The sequence below is a fragment of the Atractosteus spatula genome, chromosome 4 (assembly GCF_055471065.1).
Source record: "Atractosteus spatula isolate fAtrSpa1 chromosome 4, fAtrSpa1.hap1, whole genome shotgun sequence".
Classification (NCBI taxonomy): Eukaryota; Metazoa; Chordata; class Actinopteri; order Semionotiformes; family Lepisosteidae; genus Atractosteus; species Atractosteus spatula.
The window spans coordinates 30,137,081-30,159,882 of NC_142709.1; the positions used below are offsets into that span (position 1 = coordinate 30,137,081).

The 22,802-nt window shown below is 39.3% G+C and overlaps 1 protein-coding gene across 4 annotated transcripts in view; it reads right to left on the minus strand.

Moving 5' to 3' along the window:
- Positions 1 to 1,441: 1,441 nt before the first annotated feature.
- LOC148836053 (dedicator of cytokinesis protein 9-like) overlaps positions 1,442 to 22,802 on the minus strand; it is a 156,696-nt gene continuing 135,335 nt past the window's right edge. For 3 of the 4 annotated variants that reach the window (XM_088912611.1, XM_088912609.1, XM_088912610.1), the window contains exons 38-53: positions 21,635 to 21,771; positions 20,432 to 20,547; positions 19,467 to 19,604; positions 19,162 to 19,344; positions 18,702 to 18,815; positions 18,326 to 18,541; positions 17,874 to 17,931; positions 15,433 to 15,539; positions 11,871 to 11,993; positions 11,621 to 11,734; positions 8,761 to 8,907; positions 7,541 to 7,751; positions 5,316 to 5,506; positions 4,745 to 4,845; positions 4,523 to 4,661; positions 1,442 to 2,759 (exon numbers count right to left, since the gene is read on the minus strand). In XM_088912611.1, the coding sequence (XP_088768737.1) occupies positions 2,634 to 2,759; positions 4,523 to 4,661; positions 4,745 to 4,845; positions 5,316 to 5,506; positions 7,541 to 7,751; positions 8,761 to 8,907; positions 11,621 to 11,734; positions 11,871 to 11,993; positions 15,433 to 15,539; positions 17,874 to 17,931; positions 18,326 to 18,541; positions 18,702 to 18,815; positions 19,162 to 19,344; positions 19,467 to 19,604; positions 20,432 to 20,547; positions 21,635 to 21,771 (2,221 nt within the window). In that variant the 3' untranslated portion in view covers positions 1,442 to 2,633. Of the gene's footprint in view, positions 2,760 to 4,522; positions 4,662 to 4,744; positions 4,846 to 5,315; positions 5,507 to 7,540; positions 7,752 to 8,760; positions 8,908 to 10,517; positions 10,554 to 11,620; positions 11,735 to 11,870; positions 11,994 to 15,432; positions 15,540 to 17,873; positions 17,932 to 18,325; positions 18,542 to 18,701; positions 18,816 to 19,161; positions 19,345 to 19,466; positions 19,605 to 20,431; positions 20,548 to 21,634; positions 21,772 to 22,802 lie in introns of all 4 variants that reach the window. The other variant, XM_088912612.1, reaches the window with a different exon arrangement.

The following is a 22,802-nucleotide window of genomic DNA, read 5'->3' on the forward strand; positions in this document are numbered from 1 at the left end:
AAACAGAACTCTAGCACAGTTTTTAAGTTTGTTGCAAAAGTCTCTTTACCCAAGGTTTTATTTGGATGTAAACAAACCTTTCTGGTATGAACACAGCTAACCACGTACAGTATTAATAAGACATGACCAACTCTGTATACCTGTTAAAGTCATTGGAAGCCTCTTTGAATGTACTCCAATCAGTAGTTCCTGAACAATCCATGAATCGCTGCTCGTTAAAATTTGACCACCACCGTCTTCATTAATGCAAGTGTTCATTATTGGCAGTGTGCTCTTTAGCTTCTGTTTCTAAACAGGAAAACGGAGTATGGAAATGCAGTCATGCTGGGATTAGGTTTAAAGCTTTAGAAAACCATATTTTAATTGAATATACAATTATTGAAACTGGATTGGGGTGAAGGATTGTTTAGGATCTGTGATGGACTGGCATCAAGTCCAGGGTGTATCCTGCCACGAGCCAGATGCTTGCTGGGAGTCTCCGGCTCTCTTGCAAGCCTGTACAGGGTAGGTAAAGTGGTTAGAGAATGGTAAGTATGAGTATGAGCAGTATGAGGCATATAGAAAACTAGAGGGTTTAAGATTAAACACAACTACCACTCTGATTACTGCTTCAGGGCAGTTTCCATACAGTACACAGTTCCTTGGGCACAGGACCTGCATTATGCAATGAGACATTTCTTTTTATTTATCCTGAGGATCAGAAGAACTGCATCACTCTTTTAATGCATTTCTTTAGGAACAACGAAACATGAATATTATTTAAATGAATTTGGTGGCATCTGAATTCATTCACGACAAACTGCAATACTCTCGGGTGACTGTTGCATTAGCACCAAATCGCCTCAGTTAGTATTGATTAGGTGTAGTTAATGATGTGTTTTAATAACCTCTTGAAAGTCAAGCCTTGTGAAAATCAAGCATAAAAATCTCCCTGCTTTTGAAGAGAACACGGTCTTTGTGCCATCGGTATATTGCAAGCTGGACTAATTCAGTGCATTGTGGGCAATCTGGGCAGTTCACAGCTTTTGTGCCATTAGTCAGATGCAGCTCCTGTTGAGCGATTAATTAATTTTCTAGAGCTCACCATAATGGACCTCAGTGATTGTCTCAAAGACATGGAGAATGCCACAACAATTGGTGTGTTCAATAAACCTTTCCATTCACTGGACCAAGTGTCTAGGTGCTACAGACCTCCACTTGTAGTGCTTGATGACAAACTGACAGCATGGACACATACTATACTGTTCAAGTTCTGGGATGTCACATATCCTTTTCCTGTGGGCTCACCCTGACAATTACAGAACTCCAGCAGGACAACACGATTTTTTTGTGAGATGACAAGGACAAGCAATTATTATATAATCAAAATAGACCACAAGTCTGGTTCTCCTTTTTTCCTTTCTTTCCATGACAGCCACAAAACACTCATGTTAAAACATCTGCAGAGACATTAGTGATTTTAATTGAAAGAGAAGCATTAGGGAACATATAATTTAAATACAGCAGAACAGTGGTGACCTTCAGTTAAATAAAATAAAAAACCCTTACTTCCCCATATAAAATTATGCAATTAACAATTTAAATGAACATCGACATGGTAAAAGCTTTAATTCTGAACAAACATGTCTGCAAGGTACATTATGACTGGTTACATATTCCATCTCTTTGGCAAAAGGATGAACATTATCTTTACAGTGTACGAACCAAACACAGCATAAAACACTTTGCAAAAAGACAAATATTGCACTCCTTTATATACAAGAATAAACAACTTAAAATATATTTGTGCTAGGGCCTTATTTTTAGTGTACTTTTTAAAATAATAAAATTAAGAGGTTTAAGTATCTGAAGCAGGAGGCTAAAACTCTTGTGTGAGGATTCCTTAAAATAAGACGATTCTGTGTAGAAATATAATGTCTTCATAAACAGAAAGTCGGTAATATACTAATGAACGCCAACAGGTGGAGAGCTACATTATAGTTCATTAATACTCCCTCTGAAGATTAATGCTCAGTTTCAGAAGAGACATTTATAATACACCTGAATACATACAAAAGTATGGACAAGAGTTTTCGGCTCATTAAAAAAAAGAATATAGAATTGACCATATGTTAGACCAAGGTAACTAATTACATGCATGAAGTGTTCTTGCTGCTGAAAATCCACATTCTTGAGTCTCCACAGGAAACACTACACAAGAACACAGCACAGATACAGTTTAATATGGAAACTATACACAACAAAGGTAAAACGATAAAAAAACTTCCTTTCAAAACCCCTTTTTGTTCTTGTTGTGCTGAGTAGCCACACTCCACAGTGTAAGGAGAACGTCCTGCACAAAAACGAACTGTCTGCAATACTTCCGTACAGAGCAGTAACAATTTGTGTAAACCGGCATGAAATTGTGAACACCATCCCCTTTGCAGGACACGGAAGCCCTACCACGTCAGACATGAGCTCAGGCCTGTTTTCTCTTTTCTCTGTTTTCTCTGTTCCCTCAACGCGCATGGATTTATAGCACATGCCCGATATTCAGCTTTGGAGACCGCTCCTCCGAGTGTAAACAATGATGTAGAAAGAAAACCGACTGATGGTTCCTAAGGGACAGCGTTCACTTTTCTGTGTGCTGTCCGTCACACCACTGAAGAAGAGCTGGGGATACCCTGGATGGTGGTGGAGGTCGGAGTCCCACTGATGGCGTTGAAAATGTGAAGCGAGTCTGGGAGCACACTCTTCACCCCATCATCCACTGGACTGATCTTTACAATGGGAAGAGAGCAGAACAAATAAACAAGAGTTTATCGACTAACGACCAAAATCAGTTCTGTTTTCTTACAGAGACGAGAAGCACCCAGACATTCAACTATAGCTATGCAACCTCTAATTAAGTGCGTTTACCATTTGCTTTAAATGTGGCTTGATATTTGCATGCCAAAAAAGTGCTGTTGTATCAGGTAATTAATCATTAAACAGCAGCTTCAGTTTTCTTATGGTTTAATTTTCCATGGCATAAATGTAGCTTTACTGCAGGGTAATTAATAAACTCTAGTCTGTTTTTATTACAGCTAATATTATTTAAATTACAGCTAAATGGAAGCAAGGCTACTGTCACCCCAAATGCAGTTGATCACTTATGTCAGGTATGCCGGCTTCATATTGTGCTCTCAAATTGAAATTGGCCATCCCACTGGGCTAATTAAAATCGGACATGTAGAGAAAAGAACAGAAGAAATCTTTTGTTTTCTGTTCAGATCACGTGTACCTAACCTGTCATAAGGAAAATAAGTCACGTTAGATTCCTGGCTAAGGTGCGGTAGGACAGAGGCTGATTCTTCACATGTAAGGGTAAAGGTTGATGACAACGGAAGAGCACAGGCTGTCTTGTCAGTATTTTGACATCTGATATATGGCTACCAAAAAAGATAATCAGGTCAGGTTCAATGAACAAAGGAAAAGAGTGAAACAGAAACATAAAGGAATTGAACAGTTTTTCTACAAAAAAAAACTGTTGTCACTCATTGCAGTCAAAGACTGATGTCTGTCTTCAACTGGGAAAAGATGAAGCACTGTGCAAAATTACAATATTCCCCACAAGGAATAAACAGAACAGGTAATCTCTACAGTGACTGAAACAGAAAAACCCACACAAAAAGACAGCCATATTACCATCCGATCTGTTGATGTCAGCACAAAGAGAAACAGAGACAAATATTAGTTTGTGTCAAAGCACAGTTCTTTCTGAGTATGACGATTTCCTGTACGAAGAACACTCATGTCGAGCATCAACCTCATATAAAATTTCAGTCAAATAATGTAAACAAGGCTTACATTAATTGTAGAATTTCTGGATTTTATCAATAAAGTGGTTGATTTTATCAATGACATAATTCCTTACATTAATACAGTGATATTCATCCGAAAGTATTACACACATAAGAGGGACCAACTTTTTTCACTACTGAAATTTAGCACCTACTGTACCTGGTGACGTAGCCATTATGTACAGTACCAGCAGCCCCACTACACTGCCTTGTGTAGGGACATCAGGACATTGGCTTAAAGCTCCCTACTCTTTCAAATAGTGCTGTGACACCTTCATTTGCTTGCCTGGAGGACAGCATCACTCCAGTCGGGCTTTGATTTTCAAAATTATGGTCAGGAGAGATGAGTGCCACCTACTGTTCCACCAATACCACTTGCAATAGCAACCTAAACCAGAACTGATCAGGCTCAGCCTTGCTTAGCTTCTTAATTGTGATGAGATCGGGCCACAAGGATATATTGGTGCGACATGTACCTTTTGTACAGATATTAAACAATATCCGATATTAGTTTCACAGTTAACCTGCTCCAGTCATAACAATTACCCTGCACCTTTTATGCAAAGGAAACTTTTTTTTAAATGATTTGTCAATAATAATAGTGGTCAAAAGCAAATAAAGAGTAAAAATGTTTAAATGCTTCTATGTCCAGTGTGTCACAATGTCACCAAAATACTCATCATCAGTGACATCAGACCCACCTGTTCATGCATGATTTCTGAGAGCTCTCGAGCCATTTCTCTGTAATTGGCTTTCATCTCTTCCTGATATTCCAGCTGGTCTTCTTTAATCAGCCGCTCATTGATACTTAACCCCTGACCACAAGCTTCCACAAATTGTCTGGTTAAAAAAAGAAAACAAAAATTAAGCAGAAAAAATGTCAATGTCTAAAAATAACATAAGGATGAAATCTCGAGACTTACCTGAAGACTTCTTTCAGCTGTTTCACTTTGTTGTCTGGGTACCTCTTTGAGCTGGCATCATCGAGGAAGGCCCTGGCGTATGCCAGTGGGCCAGCATTTACCTGGGAGATAGTGGAAGCACAGTGAAAATTTGAGCTACATCATTCATAATTTATCAATGTCATTCATGCAGCACACAGGACAGTGCATGGACTTAAAACGTTTCTGCAAAAATGGGCAGATGAGCATTTTAGATGGGTGTTTTTGTTTTTGCAGTGCAAGGTGGAGGTTTATAGTGGCATTGGTGGTTCAGTGGTAGAATTCCCACCTGCACACTCACACTCCACCCAGGGCGATTAGGTGACAGCATACCTGCACACTCACTCTCCCCTCAGAGTGATTTGGTCTCAGCGTACCTGCACACTGACTCTCCCCTCAGAGTGATTGGGTCTCAGCGTACCTGCACACTCACGCTCCCCGCAGGTCGATTGGGTCTCAGCGTACCTGCACACTCACGCTCCCCGCAGGTCGATTGGGTCTCAGCGTACCTGCACACTCACGCTCCCCTCAGGATGATTAGGTTTCAGCGTACCTGCACACTCACGCTCCCCTGCAGTTTGAGCTGCAGCCGGATCATGTCCACCTCTGAGGCCGAGCACAGCTGCCGAAGCTCCGCCACCTTCTTGCTCATTTCGTCGATGGCTACCTCGATGGGGTTGAGGTCCGTCTGATGCTGGTACATTACCGCAATCCGCTTCTTCACATAAGGGAAGCTATGTGTCGCTGCAAGACAAATTATTCCAATTCTTACATCGTGGGGCAAAAGAAAGGTATATCTTACTGTATAAAATCCCATTCAGGAAGAACTGCCTGCCTTGCTAGGATTAGAGTGTTTTCTTTTATATAAAAGGAAAATGTTGCAAAACCAAAATAACTGGGTCTCATTTGAAAGTTCTAAGGCAAAGCAGAAACTTTCTTTTGCGTGATTTTAAATAATAAGGGTAGCATTTTTTTCAGATGGAACACGTAAACCATGTACTGTATTAGCACTTTACTGTTGAAACATGTCTTGTTGTGCAAGTAAATGACTAATCTGTACTTTATTAATAGTGTTCAGCATTTTTAAAGTGTTTTTTACATGCATTTAACCTTACACTTTTGACCTTTGCCATGTCTGGATGCCAGTTAATATCTTTAAACCTGGCAATTCCGATTAATTATGAAACAAGGCCCAAGGTTGAAACATGAAGCTTTTCACTTCATATTTCAGTGCCTGAGAGCTTTGCCCGACCAATCTCCCTCACATATTTTATTGTCGGCTTTAACAATCGATTGAATGAGTAGAACTATGTTTATCACTGTTGACACATAATGTTACTTAAAAACACTTTTTTAAAATGTCCGATTTGGCTTCCTGAGTGGCTCAATGGGTGTGATCTTGGATCATGTCAGTAGCCGACTGTGACTTTGGGATTCTCCAAGGACAACACACAAATGGCTGATAGTTGTTGAGTTTAGGAAGAATTAATTAGGGCTTGGTGCTCAAAAATACATAAAATGTATTTTATTTTTATATACTGTTTATTAAATATTAATAATGTGATTATGATGCTTATTTCACACACTATTTCTAATCTTGCCACATACATAAAGTGAAATATTTTAGTTTTTGACTGTATTCAATTGCAAATTAAGTGAAAACAAAAGAAGAGCTTATGAAGTAGTTTTATGGCATCATTGTTAAAATGAAATTAAATAACCTCTTTTACCTACTACAGCCAGTAAGCTTTGGTTGTATTAATCAGATAAGAAGATAAGGTGTACTTTTGGATTTTAGAGCTCATATAACAATAAAGCAATAACACCAAGCAGATCAAGAAGGAAACATAAGAGTTTTAAAGGTCAATAATTAAACATGCATATCTAACAGTGTTGACTAAGAATTCTTTCACAAAATGGAGTTACTGTAACTCTGTAATGTTACCAACTGTTCTCTTGGATAACAACTCAAATGTTGGTCATCCTGTAGCTTGGATACTACTGAAATACTATCTAACTATACCCAGCTAGTACCTAGAGGTTAGGCAAATCACTGGGCCTTGAATATTTTACTTGCTATAGGGTTTTTCGCTTTTCTCTCCTCCTGTATGCCTGATGGTTACACTGTTACACTACGATATACTAAACTGTTGTGCATTCAAATACAATCTACTTTTGATTGACAGTATTGTTCAACTGTTTGTGTAGTCAGTGTAAATTAATAATTGCAATGGCCTTCTGTGACACACTTCTTGTTGTGAAGGGTGCTATAAAGAAATAAAATGAAATTCAATTTCAACTGTTGTGCTTTGTGATACAGAGGACCTTTCTTGTTGGCAGCAGGAATGCAAAAAAGCTTGATTTTAAGTATGCTCCTTTGCACTGCATTGTGTACACTCGGGTGCAAACTGAAATAATATGATGTTGTGTCGACCAATTCCAGGGCCTCTTTGCTTCCATACATATTTACAGATTTGCATCAAAAAGTATAAATACATAAAAATAGCTATTTACAGGAAATAATCTGAAAGTATATGCGTACGCAGGCAAAGTGTTAATTTGACAATTATAATGCAATAAGAAATGGGGTCCAAGTTGAATTGAAATTGTGCAATTGTGAAATTTGTTTTTTACAAGATGCTTTGAATTTCTCCATTGTGATATAAAATGTAAGTATCTCGGAGTAGGTAACTTATGCCGACTGAGATGCAGAAAGGTTGTGCCTCCTCTTCCAGTTAAGCAGCACTGTTTTCATGGCCCATCTGTCGGCACACCTACTTGTAAGGATGGTCCTTCGTTTGCACTGCTCATCCACCCCTCCCTGCTTCTTCCCCGAGACAGTGAAAGGCATCTCAAAGACAAAGCGGCGGATATTGTGGCTCTTTTCAAAGTCGGTCTTCCTGTCCGCTAGCTCTTTCTCATCCAGGTATGGAGTCACGTGGGTGACCTGGATGTATGCATATTTGGAGTCCAAATCTTTCGGGTTAATCTAGATACCCCCCCAAGCCAAGGGAAAATAAAAGAGAACAAAGTCATTTCTGAGACAGCCGCTGGCCAAGCTTTCACCCCAGAAATCTGCAACCCCCACATCAAAGGATTGCCTTTTACACAAAAGTGAAAAAAAAACACTTAATTTTAAAAACAGATGGGACCTTAAAATTAAACTGACAGCTTTTCCACGTTTCCAAACAGATAAAGGGCGTTCTTCATTAAAACAATTTGGCAGACAACAGCAATCCGCACAATGTTGTGCTAATGAAAATCAGTGTAAGGAAAATTCATAGTTACACTTAATTCCTTAAATTAACAATTACATTTGTTTAATTAATAAAAGTCGGTTTCAACAAGAGAAAGCATAAAAACTGTTCTACCTACACAACGTCTACTGATATGAAAAAAGAACAGCAAATGTGAACTCTGAACCTTTTAGCAGGTAAAGAATATGTGCAGTATTTAAGTGCAATTCTTGGACATATGGTGGGGCTTAAAACCTGCCCCAGTCGACTGAACTAACAGATATAACCAACATAATGGAGGTTTAACTTAAAAGAACACATCATTATACATCAAGGACACAGGCTATTTTTTATTTTCCCCAATTGAGCATGCAGACATCAGTTTCACAGATAAAGGGAAGAATGCATTTCCAGGTATCCTGACAGGTCATCCATATACAGTATATCCTTACATCAGCTCTCTGGGAACAACATGACAGTTGCTGACTTGAGCTTAAAACTCTTAGTATTGCCTAGTATTGCTTTACCACGGGGTAAAAATCACTTAAATCCATAGTACTGCCTTGGATCACTGTACCTTCCTAGTTAATTAGGCCCTACATGTAATTGATACAGTATCATCTGGGCATAAGTCAATAAGAGCAGGATGTATATTTAATCCACATTCTTCATTTATCAAATATTCTAAGTAACATGAAGACAGAAGAAGGAACTGACAGGACAGAAGCAAAAAATATAAGTAACATTTTTTTTATATTTTACCCTTCCAGAGTCTTGAATCATTTTGACATTCTCTTGGCCAAACTTGTCTGAGTACAGCTTGAGCAGCCTCTGGGAAATCTCTGAGAGGGGAGTGAATTTAGGTTCCTTATAAATGTACTCTTTGCCATCTTCATCTTCAAAGAATCCCTGGAAAACAAGAAAACCACACATTACAATGTGCTACCATAAAATGCAAAATGTACAATTCGTTTTCTACTGAACTGCAATGCTTTAATTACAATGGCTTGAAGGATGGTCACCAAATAAGACATTAGATTTGCCTTATTTAAACAAAATGGGAAACAAAAGCAGTTTACAGGAATTTTTTACAGAAAAAAATACAAAGCTTTGTATTATTGTTTTGAAGTTTTAAAAACCACTGAAAATGACGTTCAACAGATTTCAGTGTCACGTGAATGGGGATGGGTTATTGGCACCAGTGATCCTCATTAACATCTCCATAAATTTAAACCCATTTAGTTTATCAAGTTGTGAGTTTCTTATGGTTCTCTCTCTCACTCACTGTTTGTATTCCAATACAACATTCGATTTTTTGTGGTTTACATTATTTAGAACAGATATTACCTAAACCTTAGTTTTTAATGTGACTTCTTCAAAGTAGGAAAAATAGCAGCAAGAAGGCTTCACAATGTTAGGCCTGTGATCCAGTCTGTTTGACAAGCTCAGCGCACACTGTGCGACTTGCTTACAAAGGTGAATTCATGCAATCCAGAAAAGAAGGGATGGTAAGTAGAGTGAGTGATTGAGGGGAAATTCTGACTTGATCCAAAAATACAAATCATGTACAAGCTGGCAAAAACTATTTCCTTAAGACTTCCAACAAGGCTTACTTAAGACAACAAAAGTTAGACAATAACTAACTCTTTGGATATTTTCTATTAACTGAATCTTCTACCAAATGTAATTTCAACACCACAGGTGCCAAAAAAAATCTCAATGATTTTCTGAGTCTATGGGGGGAAAAACTGGATGTATTAGGGTTTGGGGTAGCTAGTGTAAATATTACTATCCATTTCAACCATGATACAAATACATACTCCTTGTTTCCCTCCCATCTCTTACTGTTGGCTTCAACAATCAACTGAATAAACTTATTTAAAAACCCAGCTTTTAAAAAAAAATGTCTGTTGGTGCCTCCTGAGTGGCTCAATTGGTAGAATGAGCCCTGTGATTCTGGGATCGAGCCTGAGTCATGTCACTAGTCAACTGTGGGATTCTCCAAGGACAGCACACAATTGGCTGATATTTGTTGAGTTTAGGGTGGATATAATCAGGGCTTGGGACTCTCTAAGGACCCAGCAAAATAGCGACCCATGACCACATGGGCTACAGCAGTTGGTGAGGGACGTGCCTCTCATCGAATTGGAGCTGAAACTCTGGTATGGGGCTACGCAGCCTGTAATGTGTTAATAAATAATTTCCTTATTAGCCCCTCTGTGAGGTCACTGGGATCACAGTCACAAGCCAAAACATGACAAATGCATAACGTGACGATTCCAAATCTGGTGGGTAGAACAAAATAATGGGCAGTTCTAAATGCAAAAAAAGATGTCTGTCCGTTATGTTACTTTGGAAAAAACATCTAAAGATTAATATAGATGTTGAAATGGATGAGCTACAAGAAGGTAATGGAATACAGGTGTTGGACAACAACTGAACTAACAAAAATCACATCAAACCATAAGCTTCAATGCAGAACATTTACTGCATGAATGGCTTTTCTAGCATTCATTTACCTCCGCATCTGTCTCACTGTCAGTAAACTGGTACTGCTATAGGGTTGTAAAACAATAAAGAACAAAACAGTTATTTCTAGTATGCTGCTTGTCCAAAACTGCTGAGAAAATAAGTGGTTTCAAAAACTAACACAAAAAAATAATTGTAACAAGACTAACATGACATCTCAGCAACCACATATACTGCCAAGTTGAGAAAAATGTTTAAATGCCTGAGATTTTTTTTTTAACAGAACGTGAAACAGCAGTAAATAGTGACTAAAAACAAAAAAGTAAACAAATACAGCTAATGGGCAACAGATACAGACGAAGGTAAAAGGATAAAGGGTTATAAGCACAGCAGAAAAGCCAACTCAGACAGTGCTTTTTCAGCTACATGCATTGCTAATGTAAAGAAGCAAGCTGCAATAGTGAGTCAATGAAAATGGCCAGAATGTTTAGCAGTACATCATGGCTGAAAAATGTTTTTTAATAAAAAGCAGCACATCACACTTAAAAAGGCTGTGAACAAAATGTTACCAAAGCTCACTGCAGAACTTACCGCTGCCTTAAAGAAAGAAAAAAAAAGCATAAAGATTTTATTAAAATCTTTCTTACGGCAGGAGAAGGGGGGGAGGATGGGGTTGATTATTTAAAAATAAGAATCACTGCTGAGGCTTTTGAGGGCTACATGCTTAAAAGAATTGTGATGCTCCAGAATGCGAAGCTTACTAACAATCACTGAACGTACACACATTTCTTTCCCCAATCAGCTCTTACATCTCCAATTACCAAACTAACCACAAAAGCATTTTCGTGGCAGCCTTTCACAAAAGTAGCTGATGATTAAAGTGATGTTGGTGAAATCAGAATATTCCTGTGGTCAGCCAAGGAGCTGTGCTGTAACTGGGAGACCCAGACGAAATACAAAACATTTAAGTCATAGAGGGGGAACAACACTAAATTACATATCAGAATAACTTTGGACAAGGAAATATCAGATGCTCTTACTGAAAAAATGAAAATGTGCATCTAACCTTTCAATTCAATCAACTCGCAGCAATGTCTAAGACTCCCTGGCCACATGTAGCAACCTCCGCATTTCTGAATGTGCAGAACCTCACCTGCCCAAAGAAAGCCACTCTGAAGTAGGTGCCCAGGAGCCTTTTGCCTGTGTGCATCACTTCTGTCACCTTACTGTACGCACGGTGTAGCGTGTCGTACAAGTGAGCAAGTTTCTGTAGGAAAAAGAGCAAAGATGTGATAAGAAACAAACCCCACCGAGAGCTGGGTAGTTTCAGAACTTCATCCATTAGCGGAATCTTCAGGACAGCTGTGTACAGTGGTGTTCCAGGGAATCTCGAACTACAGTACCTCGAAATCCCGGCGTTTCTCGTAGATGGGGATGATTAGCTTGTAGATGTCGGCGATCACCTCGTAGCGCTCGGCCTTCCACAGCCCATCGCCACACTGCTCCAGCAGCTCCATCAGCACGTCCTGTCGAGAGATACACCCCCATCACTCTCCTTCACCGTGCTCCCCAGCCGCTGCAATATCTCTTTCAAACAGTGCATCGTAACTATGGACTCCCTTATCTTGCTGTGACACTGTTGCACTGCCTTATTTGTTGGTAAATTTTGTCTGTCATTGTGACATTAGGAGTATGCCACAAAACACATTTCCCCAGCAGGACAATAAAGCATTCAGAAATACTGAGAACCTGCCTGCCCGTTACAATCGTGAGTGCTGCTGTGTCAGCCCTGACGGGACACTGCTCCAAGCCCATAACACAACAAATATTAAGACATGGATGGAGAGACACTAATAAGGCTGGAAAAAGGGGCTACAGAAAGGAGAAAGCTAGACATTTCACACAAGGATTTGTGTGTTTATACATTCAAAATGTTTTAAATTAATGTTACTGCTATAAGTAAAAATGACAGGTACACACAGGTGCTGGAAAAACACATATTAAAAAGAAGAAATGTTCTTTAAATGCGTATGTAAAACAGCCAGTGTTCTGCAACACACAAGTTACAGGAAGGTTTGGTTAATTCTCTTTCTTCATGAAGAAATAAGATAAAGAGAAACATGAGGAGCTCAGCTTTAATTTGGAAATGCATTAGAATCCTGCTCTTTGGCACATTAAAATTCAGCATGAAAAAATAAATCCCTAATGGCAGCTTAAGGAGGCAGGTTGCTGCGGAACATCGATCATAAAAACAAAATGATGGCAGTAACATAATGCTTAACAACAGATCAGAGTGAATGCGGCACTTTAGAGGGCACAATATCAGTATTTTCTGCACCTAAGTGGTTTTATAGACAGCTGCGGTTGAGTAATTTGGCACCCATGAAGGGCCTGAGAGACGTACATTTGAGTGTCCCCATCCCCACTTTCGATATACAGACCACGTGAAGAGAAATTCCTTCTTTTGCCATTAAAAATGATGCCATAACCCCACCCAGATACAATGGCGTTCATCGAAAAAGGTCTCAACATTATCCTGTTTGTAGGAGACAAGTGATGTACTGCAGGCAAAATGTATTGAGAATGTTTTTTTAATTAAGTGTTTCTGGAGTCTACTCTGTCCGTTTTCATTTTCTAATTTTCATAAAAAATGAATAACATGCCGCTGAAAAACAGATTTCCAGGGGGAGGAAGTTGATATTTTCTTGTTCTCATTTTTATGAAAGCTTCACCACCTCTCATTCTTGAGAAATATCTGCACTAGTAATCTAGAAGACAAAGGTCAATACCATGGCCACAGTGTCTTCGCCCTTTTTCAAAGATTTATCTACATTAACTGCGGCTGTAATCACCCACCGAATACAGTTCAATAATACAGCCAAAAAGACTGTGTCAACCTATTAACAAGTAGAGATTTTAAAAATGTGAATGGAGTAGCTAACTGGAGACTGTTTCACTTGGGAACTTTAATATTTTTTAGTGCACAGTTATCTTCTTATTCCTAACATGTTCATTTGAACCAAAAAGTACCTCAGGGTAACACAAGGTTAAAAAGATTTGTTATATACCGCAGGAGCCTGAGTTTATAACATTATATTTCCACACACTATGCTTGCATTATGCTTGGCTTCTTTCCTTTTAATCAGCAGTCAAGTAGAGATCAAACTCTTAAAAAACTTGCCATTATATGAAAAAAATAGATTGTATATAAATGTTATCTTTTCCACACTGGTATAATGCTTACAATATATACAGCCTTAAGATGTTTTCCATTTTTATTCCCCTGAAATCAGTTATTATCTGTGTACAGAAACCTAAATTACTTTTCATCTTTCACAAGCATACAGTTCCATTATGGAAAAAATGTTTTAGAATCACATTAAATCTTATGTTGATTAGTATATATTTAAACTGTATACTAATAAACAAATTACATATGTACAGTAGGATACTAGTAACCATAATCATAATCAGCTGTCAGGTCATGCCAGAAGGGACTGGATTCCCAGCCTTTAACTGTAGGTTTTCCTTCGAACATGAGCAGGGTGGCGTAAGTTCATCAGCGGCTACTGTTTTTGAAGGAATTGACATTTAGAATATTTGGCCTGAGGCAAAAAACTATCCTCCTTCTATATATGTACTGCTCGTTTTCAGGGAGGTCATTTGATAACAGACTCCACCTTGAGACGCCTTGTTTGAGGGTGCAGCATGATACAGTACTGATCCGCTGATAAAAAAAATCCTTAGGCAGCTACTTGGTTATCAGGAAGAAAACTGCGAACCTCTGCATTCTCCCCCAGAAGAATGCCATGACACAAAATGTGAACTATGAACAGCAATTGATACTCTTCATAGTCTGATAAGACAGTGCTGTATACATATTATTAGAATGAAACAAATGCAAAAAAACAAAAGCTGTTATTTAAACACAAACCTAAGGCCCACTGTTGGGAAAGATTTTCTAATATTTTTTCCTCATTTGTAAGTTGCAGGATGACAATCCTGATGTTGTTTTCTCCTCATCTTGAAGAAATGATTCTAAAAATCTAGCAAGGTCTATTGTATGTAGGTTAAAGAAAAATGAAAAATTGATCACTTTTTAAATTGAAATCTCATTAAATAAGAAAACAAATGCAGCATGTTGTTCACTGCTGCAAAATCTTTAGGGAGATGCCCCATTTTCTTATTTTCATACATTTAACAAATTTATACGGTACAATATATAGAAAATCAACAGTTGTTTTAGAAACTATTTGAATAAATGTTCTGCTTTTGGGAAAAACAACAAATAGTTAATGAGCCAAAATCAAAGGCTTCAAACAAAAACTGTTTGCATGCGAACTATCTTATTTCTATGGAAAAGAGGAACAATGATGTTCCTGTCTGTTAAATGTGGTTTTAGAAAACTAGCTTGTTATGTGCTTGTTAGCAAGGTTAGCAGCCCTGCCACCTTGTAGCCAGATGTCACCAGATCTCAGAAGCTATGCAAGGCTGGCTGACTGGGCCTGGCCAGTACTGAGAAGGGAGAACTCTGAGGGAAACCAGGTGCTGGTGGACCAGTAGGTGGCATTCTTCTGTTTGGATAAAAACTTCTAAATCAATACCTCACTCTGCTGATGAGAGAAATTGAGCTGTAAAAGGTGTTGGTTGGATTACATGTTGCTGACTTCCTGGTTCTTATATCACTTTCTCACTTCATCTGATCTGCTGTGCAGAGGGGTTTTTGGCACATTATGGCTGTCACATGTTAACCAGGAAAGTGCTGAGATTCAGTGATGAACACAGTGAGTCCACTGTGATACATAAATCACTTTAAGTGCTTTGAATTGCTATATATGGTATATATTATGTGTCATTATGTGTAACATTTATAGAGCTCTGAAACATGGAATAGGATTGGCACATTCGCAACAGAAAATAATAATTGAAAGTCACTGTTTTACAAAAAAGGCCTGGAGCTCTCACCTCATTGAAATGAACATCCTGCATGCCCACATCCTCCATCATGGAGGCCTCTTCCTCTATATTAGGTGTAACCACTCGGAAGGCTGAGCAGCCCTGCTTGAACATTCCTGTTAGTGCGGAGAGAATGTCAAAACGTCAGAAAGGCCACAAATGAAAGGAGGGCATTTGGAACCTTGTGTTCTTTATGGTTATATTTTTAAAATCCCACTGAATATTGAGCTTAATAGAAACAGACGCATAAAAAAAAGAGTAGCCAGTCCAACCTAACCTGCATAACTGTGGGAGGAAACCACAAGACCTGTCAAAACCTATGGTCCTATGAGAATACAGGGCGTATGGGCAAACTACACATAAACAGGTTGCCCAAAACCTAGAATCAAATTTCAGAGCCTGGAGCTCTGAGGCAGCAGCTAATAACCCTGATGCCCAAAGCAGTAAAGCAATATCCTTTGTTAAAGTGGCACTATGCTGATTCAGGCAGTGCTAACCCTCCTATCTCTTTATTGAATTATTTGAAGGCTGTAGGTATTCCAAAGATATGATTGATTTTTGTGATGGAATGCCAATTTGAACTTTTTTTCTCAGAACAGTGAAAAGAGCAAAGACATCCAAAGCTGCCCATGCACCAGTGTTGATTTGAGCCAATGACAGATGAGATTTAAAGCCTTTAACAGGATGACAGCTAGAAGACTTAGTAAAATACTGTCTAATCCCCAACCTGTAACACAGATGCACAAGACACCAGGAAAGCAAGCATGTGAAATCATAGAGTGGCAAAAAGTCACCTTGGAGGACCAAAACCATGACTCTGAGACGGCTGCCAAGGTCTGGGGAAACAGAAATGATTGGAAATCCACTCATCTGTGGCTCTTGAGCTTGCAACATTGGGGTTTCAATCCAAAAGTGCCGAGGACACGGAACCTGCTGACTATTACTAAACTGTGTTGCTTCATTAAAGCTCCTGGTACAACACAGGCCGTCAGGCAACAGATGAGGGATTAATAATCAGCTGTCATTAACCAGGCAAATAATGCCGTTAGGTGCTCAATGTGTCCTCAATGCCTAATTAGCCTTTCAGCCATAAAAAGCCAATATACTTCATTACGCGTGAGAGGTATGTGAGCTTACAGTAAAGATTGATAGATATGACAGGTATGTGGGAAAAAAAAGTTTGCTAAATAATGAAATATATACTCCAGGACCACCATCATGCCAGCTCAACATAAAAGTTCAATAAAGCCCAATGAAAATCATTTGTACAGTATCCGTACAGAAATAACAGCACATCAAACTACAGAACCAACCGAAAAAACACTGCACCAGCCCATCCATGTAAATCTGGTAATGATTCATTTGATACATACAGCTTGAATTAGTGTTTTATAACATTTTTAAAAAAGCATGGCATGTCATAAATCTTACTTATGTACTGGTAAAAATGATCAATTTCTTTTGCCGTTTTTGCCAAAATCCCCCAACAGTTTACACATAACAGTGGAGAAAAGAGCAAATTTTCTCCTTGGTAGTTTATTATTCATTAAAGCTACCTAATCAGAAACTCCCTTTGGATGATAATTTTATAACGGGAAAATAGGAAAAATGAATGTCACTCTTGGAAATTAAGAGTATGTGACAAACCTGTCAGTATTGAAGCAATGTTCTTTGTTAATATATTTTAAAATGATTCAATTTTATTGGATATGCATTATTTTCAACAGATATATTTTTATTTGTTCAGCGATATTCTGTGTGAAAAACACTCATTATTAGTTTACAGGGACTAATGTTAAAAACAAAAGTACCAGGATTAAATGTCTGGCATTTCTCTTTTCTGGACTAAAAATATAATTTTAATAATGGCTGACACCCGAAGAAAGCTCCATGGCCAAAATGTTGTGTTTTCTTTCTTGTTTTTTCAGCATGGAATAAACCTATTGTTCCTTTGCAGCCTACGCATGCTGACGCAGCTACCCACCTGAACTAATTTTAATAATCCACATCAAAGTCTGTCCATTTTCTAAGTTCTTCTTCTAATTCAGGGTCACCTATCCCAGCAAGCAATGTGGAGTCGGGGCCTATCCGAGCAAGCAATGGTTGCAAGGTAGGGTACACCCTGGACGGCGATGTCAGTTCATCGCAGGGCAGACACACTGACACTTGGGGCTGTTTTCCCAGCAGCCTATTAACTGACAAATGTGTCTTTGGACGTGGGAAGAATCCCACCCGAACATGGGAAGAACATACAAACTCCATGCAGATACAGGAGTTGAACCCTGGGCCTCAGTGCTGAGAAGCAAGCAATGCTAACAGTTGTAACACTGAGATGCCCCAGACAGAAGAACTAAAATAAAAGATCTTGAAAGAATGGAGCATTCAGATTTGAGGTGGTCTGTGATATCTAGAGTACTGGTAGAGTAGAGGTGGTGGAAGAGAGTACACACCTTTTCTCCTGAGGTATTCAGCAACCAGTGCTGCCACATGGATATAACACATAGCTGCCTACAAACACAAATAGAAAGAAAATATTCAAAACTGAGAACCTCTCAGTAAATACTGTACAGTCAAGCACAGGCAACACCTTCTACCACAATAAGTTACACAACAGTAAAAAAATGTTTGCTCCGTTTTTATGTAACAAGCACTTTTTCCACTTGTGTATTTTCCAAACACCTTTTCCAAAATGTTTCTACAATAAAGCTGCTAAGCCCAGCTTTTATAAAATTAAATCATTACCAAGATCTAAACCGTTGAATAACAAGGGGAACAAAGCTACTGAAAGATGTATTTCTTTGCTTTCATTTCATTTTTACAGCAGAAAGCCTGAGGGGCTGACTATGCAGTCACAGCAGCTGTAGCACATCTTTGCATGCTGGACACTGCGCAGCTCACAGACCTCTGAAAGATCTCCATTCTTGACGTGGATCCTGGCCATACTGTCCAACCAGGTTTTCCTAAGCTCTGGAGTGCTGGCGTAGGATTTGGCCAGACTGTACTGGAGGTCCACCAGCATCTCGGGGTCCTTCTCGTGCTCCTTCATCTGAGCCGTGGCCATCAGCACCGTGCGGATTCGCTTCGTCAGGTCCTTCACGTCCCAGGGGAACGCCGTGTTCTGCATTGTTTCGGGAGAAATAAAAAAATTGTACAGTCACTTTGCAAAGGGGGAGGAAAAGCTGTTGGTATTGCTAGGGAATTGGCAAAAGAAACTCAATCCTACGCCAGATAGAAGCGTTTTGCTTTTTGTAATCATTGGGGCCCCAGCAGTCACTGACCTTAACAGTTTTGTCGCTGTTGGCACAGTTGTTGATAATGGAGAGGGACTGCTGAAAGCGGGTCCCCCCTATTCCAATCACATCGGCAATCAGCTGGCTCACGGCAATCACCACCTGGAAAAGGGGAACAGGCCACACTATTACGGTCCGCCAGCACGGATCAGACCGGACAAAAAAAAACCCACAGGGTTAGAAAGCACTGCATCTTCACCGTGCTCTCCTGACTTGACCACAAACTTATTTTACTTCTAGAATTTGACTGACTGCTTGATCTCTGAAGAAGAGGACATACTACAGTGCACTTATTTTCTTCTGCTAAGTTAATTACTCTTAGATCACATCAAAGTACCAATACATAATTTTGCACTATACGATTATATACCAGCAAAAATATTCAGGACCTGCCCTCTTATATACTGCACATATACAGATAATTGTCTTGACACTGGAATTAACTAACCTGGAGGTGCGTCCGGACAAAAGATTTCCGTCCTGTGTAATCGAAGTTGCTCTTCATGAGAAAATAGAGGAGATGGGCTGCATCACTGCGGATGGAGCTGAGCTTGGAGTTACAGCATTTCAGGATCTCGTAGCAGAAAGAAGCGCACATGTCCGCCCGGCCATCGAAAAATGTGCATGGAAACTGTAGGTACAGAGAAAGATGACCTCATTGCTCCCAGCACATCACTTGTATTGGTAAAAAAATGTTTCAACACCTCTTATTTCATACCTGTCACTTGGACTGAACAGTCACTCAGCACTCACCTTGTAAATGAAAGTTCGCAGTGAAGTAAAGACTTGTTTCAGAGCGGCTTCAGACTGATTGATTTGAAGGAAGCAAAGAAGGACCTCAAACACCTTCTTCATCAGCGGATTATGGCCATGGTCTGCACACAACTGAGTCTGTGAGGGCGGACAAAAGCACTCAAATGCAATTTTATTCCTCACTTCAGAGAAAAATTTGAAAAGACAAGACACAGTACTATGTTGCTGAACTACATAAATCATAGTAATGTGAGCAAAAGAGTTCTATTCACATCTGAAAAATGAACTAGAAAACACAAGCAGAAACCACACAAAACTATATGAAAGTGAAACTACAGCACTTTAGGAGGTGAGGCACTTATTTATCCAAAGGGCTGTAGGAGTCTGAAACAAGCTAGCCAGCCCTGTGTTTGTCGATACTTTGGCATCCTTCAAGATACAGCTGGATAATATCCTTGGATCAATAAACAGCTAACCATCAAATGTAACCTTTCTTATGCTCTTAACTTATTTATCCTTAAAAAAAATTAAAGTCTGATTATGACCATCATGTAAAGAGCTTCATTGAAAGAATGGCTTTAGCATAAATTCATAGTGTGCTCTGACTGAAAGCCATTGGCAGCCTTTTGTGTGTTACTGCTTGCTTTTTGCTTGTTTTAGGGTTATTGTTTTTGCATCACCACAGGGATTAGGATTATGACTAGGATCAGGGTTACAGTTTTTAAAACAGAGTTGACAAACAGGGATTTTCGGTGACATTGCCAGTGGAATTCATACAATCCACAGCTTTGCTATTGCTGTGTTAGTCAGCTAAGAGCCATTGGGAATTTCCATTATGAAATGTGTTACACAAAGAAAAGGAAAACAGTGACATTTTTAGGTCATTTTCGGATGTTCTTTTTCTATCTTAAACTTAAGCGTTAATATGCATGTGAGCAACAACAAACAGATAGCCCATGGTCTACCTTGAACCCCATGATGAAAATGCTCAGTGTATCCAGCACAGTAAGGCACACTTCTGTCGCAATATTTGCTTCCAGAAGAGACTGGTTCAACACGTCAGCATCTGAATGGGTGTAGCCTATAAGGAAGACATGACAGCACTGTAGCATCAACTCTCCTTCTACTGAAAATGGCAAATCTGTCATTTCTGTAAAGCGCAGCTGTACATGTAAAGTAGAAAATCGGGTTTTATTTTACAGTTGGAATAAATGCAGCAGCAACTACAGTATCACAATTACAGGGTTAACATTCAAATAAGAGTCTCAAATAGTGAAAAATTAAGGTATTAAAATGCAGTAAAAACATGTAAGGGGCAGAAGGAAATGGCGACAGGGCAGGGAACAGGGAAAAGGAACATTCCCAACTGAAATGGCATGCTCTTATGACAACAGCACCATCTGCTGAAGGCTGGTGAAAATTGTGCAAGCTGGCTATCAACCTGATTAATTCTTACCATGATCTACAGAAATTCCAAGTACACTTGATATCTTTCTTACACTGAAAACACAGAAAAAGTCACTTCATTATGAGAAGAAAACAATTTTCTTAGACTTACCAATAAATGGAACACTTTTTCCCCTTTATAATGGAAATTAACACAGCATATGAAACTGGTCTCAATGGCAACAACTGTCTCAGTGGCTGATTCACTGTGGACTTTGGTTATTTGAAAAGATGTTAAGGTGAGTACAATTTCCCTCCCATGTTTGTGTTTGGTTGTTTATGTATGGAGACTTTAACACTCTAGCGAAATAACTTAAAATGACCTGATGCCTTTTACAATCACTGCTCTCTCCATACAGCCACCTTTACAGATGCCAGACAAAACTCAGTTTGTTCACTGGTAGTTACCAAATGTGAAATCACCTGTGGCAGGCAGAGGCAAATCAACCAACACAAAATCATACAAAATACAGCCCAATTCACCTGACAATGTACCTCACATGGCACACAGCAATAATAATCTTTTCAGATAACCAAGATCTGCAAAGGACGCATGTGACTCATTGCAGGTGAGGCAATGACGATGATTGACCTGCTCTGCGGGGCTTCTGGGAAGGGTATACTGGAGATTGTCCCTGGCGATGATGAGGAGATGATGGTGAGGCAAACAAAGGAAGAGGAAGAGGCAGAGAGGATTTATGTCTGGAGGTTGCTGGACTTACTGTGGTTAAAAGTGTACGAATTATCCAGGCTGCTGAGCTGCTGTAATCTGGCATGCATCATTCCTGCTCTGTTACGGGACACAGGCAAAGTCTGAGATTTCCGTTCATGTGCTACAGGTCCCACCCCCTCCTGGTTCCTAATGAGGAAATGGGATATACAGCAATGTTAGACATGGCCACCAAGCAGCCAAGCAGAGAGTTAGTAAGCAGGCTGTCTTTATGTGAAAGACCTACATTTCCACAGTCCATTTTGTTACATCTTGACTGTTACAGCATCAATTCGATTTCTCAAAAGGTTTACCAATGCATATGCAGGTATAAGTTTTTTTCCCCTAAATGACACACACAGTAGTTTTGGAAAGATCTGCCCTCATCGTGTGGCCATTCCTTATGGTTTTTGCAGGAGTCCATATAACACACAGCAAACAACACATCCAAGTCATGCACAGCCACACAGAAAGGAAAGACAACACAGCTTTGAAATGGAGTGTGCACCCTACCACACAAAAGTTTATATTCTTTTAGGCAACGCAGCATAGAAATGTCCAAATTCTGCAACATGCAAGTAGCCACAACTAAACGCCTGTGATGGAAAAAATGAGGAAATCCACAAGCAAAAGACTGAAACATGAAACGCAGTTTGAAATATGACCAGGCCATCCAAGACGGAGGAAAAATGGAGAAACATGCGTCTGTGCAAAACAACACTAACACCTTGGTCTTACCCAAGCAGGAGGGGACAGGAGCCATTACATAGTTAAACTTGTCAGCATTCAAGTACGAAAAACAGAAAAAGTGAAGGTGTGTTAGAAAGGGCTGTGAACTGGATCCCACAGTGTACCCTCTCCAGAATGACTCAGAGGCAGCGCATGAGGTGCGTCAAAGGTGATTATGTGAACAGTATTATTAACGCAATCAAGGCAAGACACAAACAAACCCAGAAGAAATAGGAACAGACAAAACCATTAAAAACTGTAGGGAGTTATTTGAGAATGTGGACAAAAGGGAATGAGTTATTCCCCCCACCTTATTGTGTGGAATCTCAAACTTTTTTATATTTTTGGAAATCTCACTTTTACAAACTGCGCAGGTGAAGCTGGCAAATATCAATGGGCTTTCGGACTCCCAATTTTACATGTTAAAACTCACGTTAGAGCCTATGGTATGT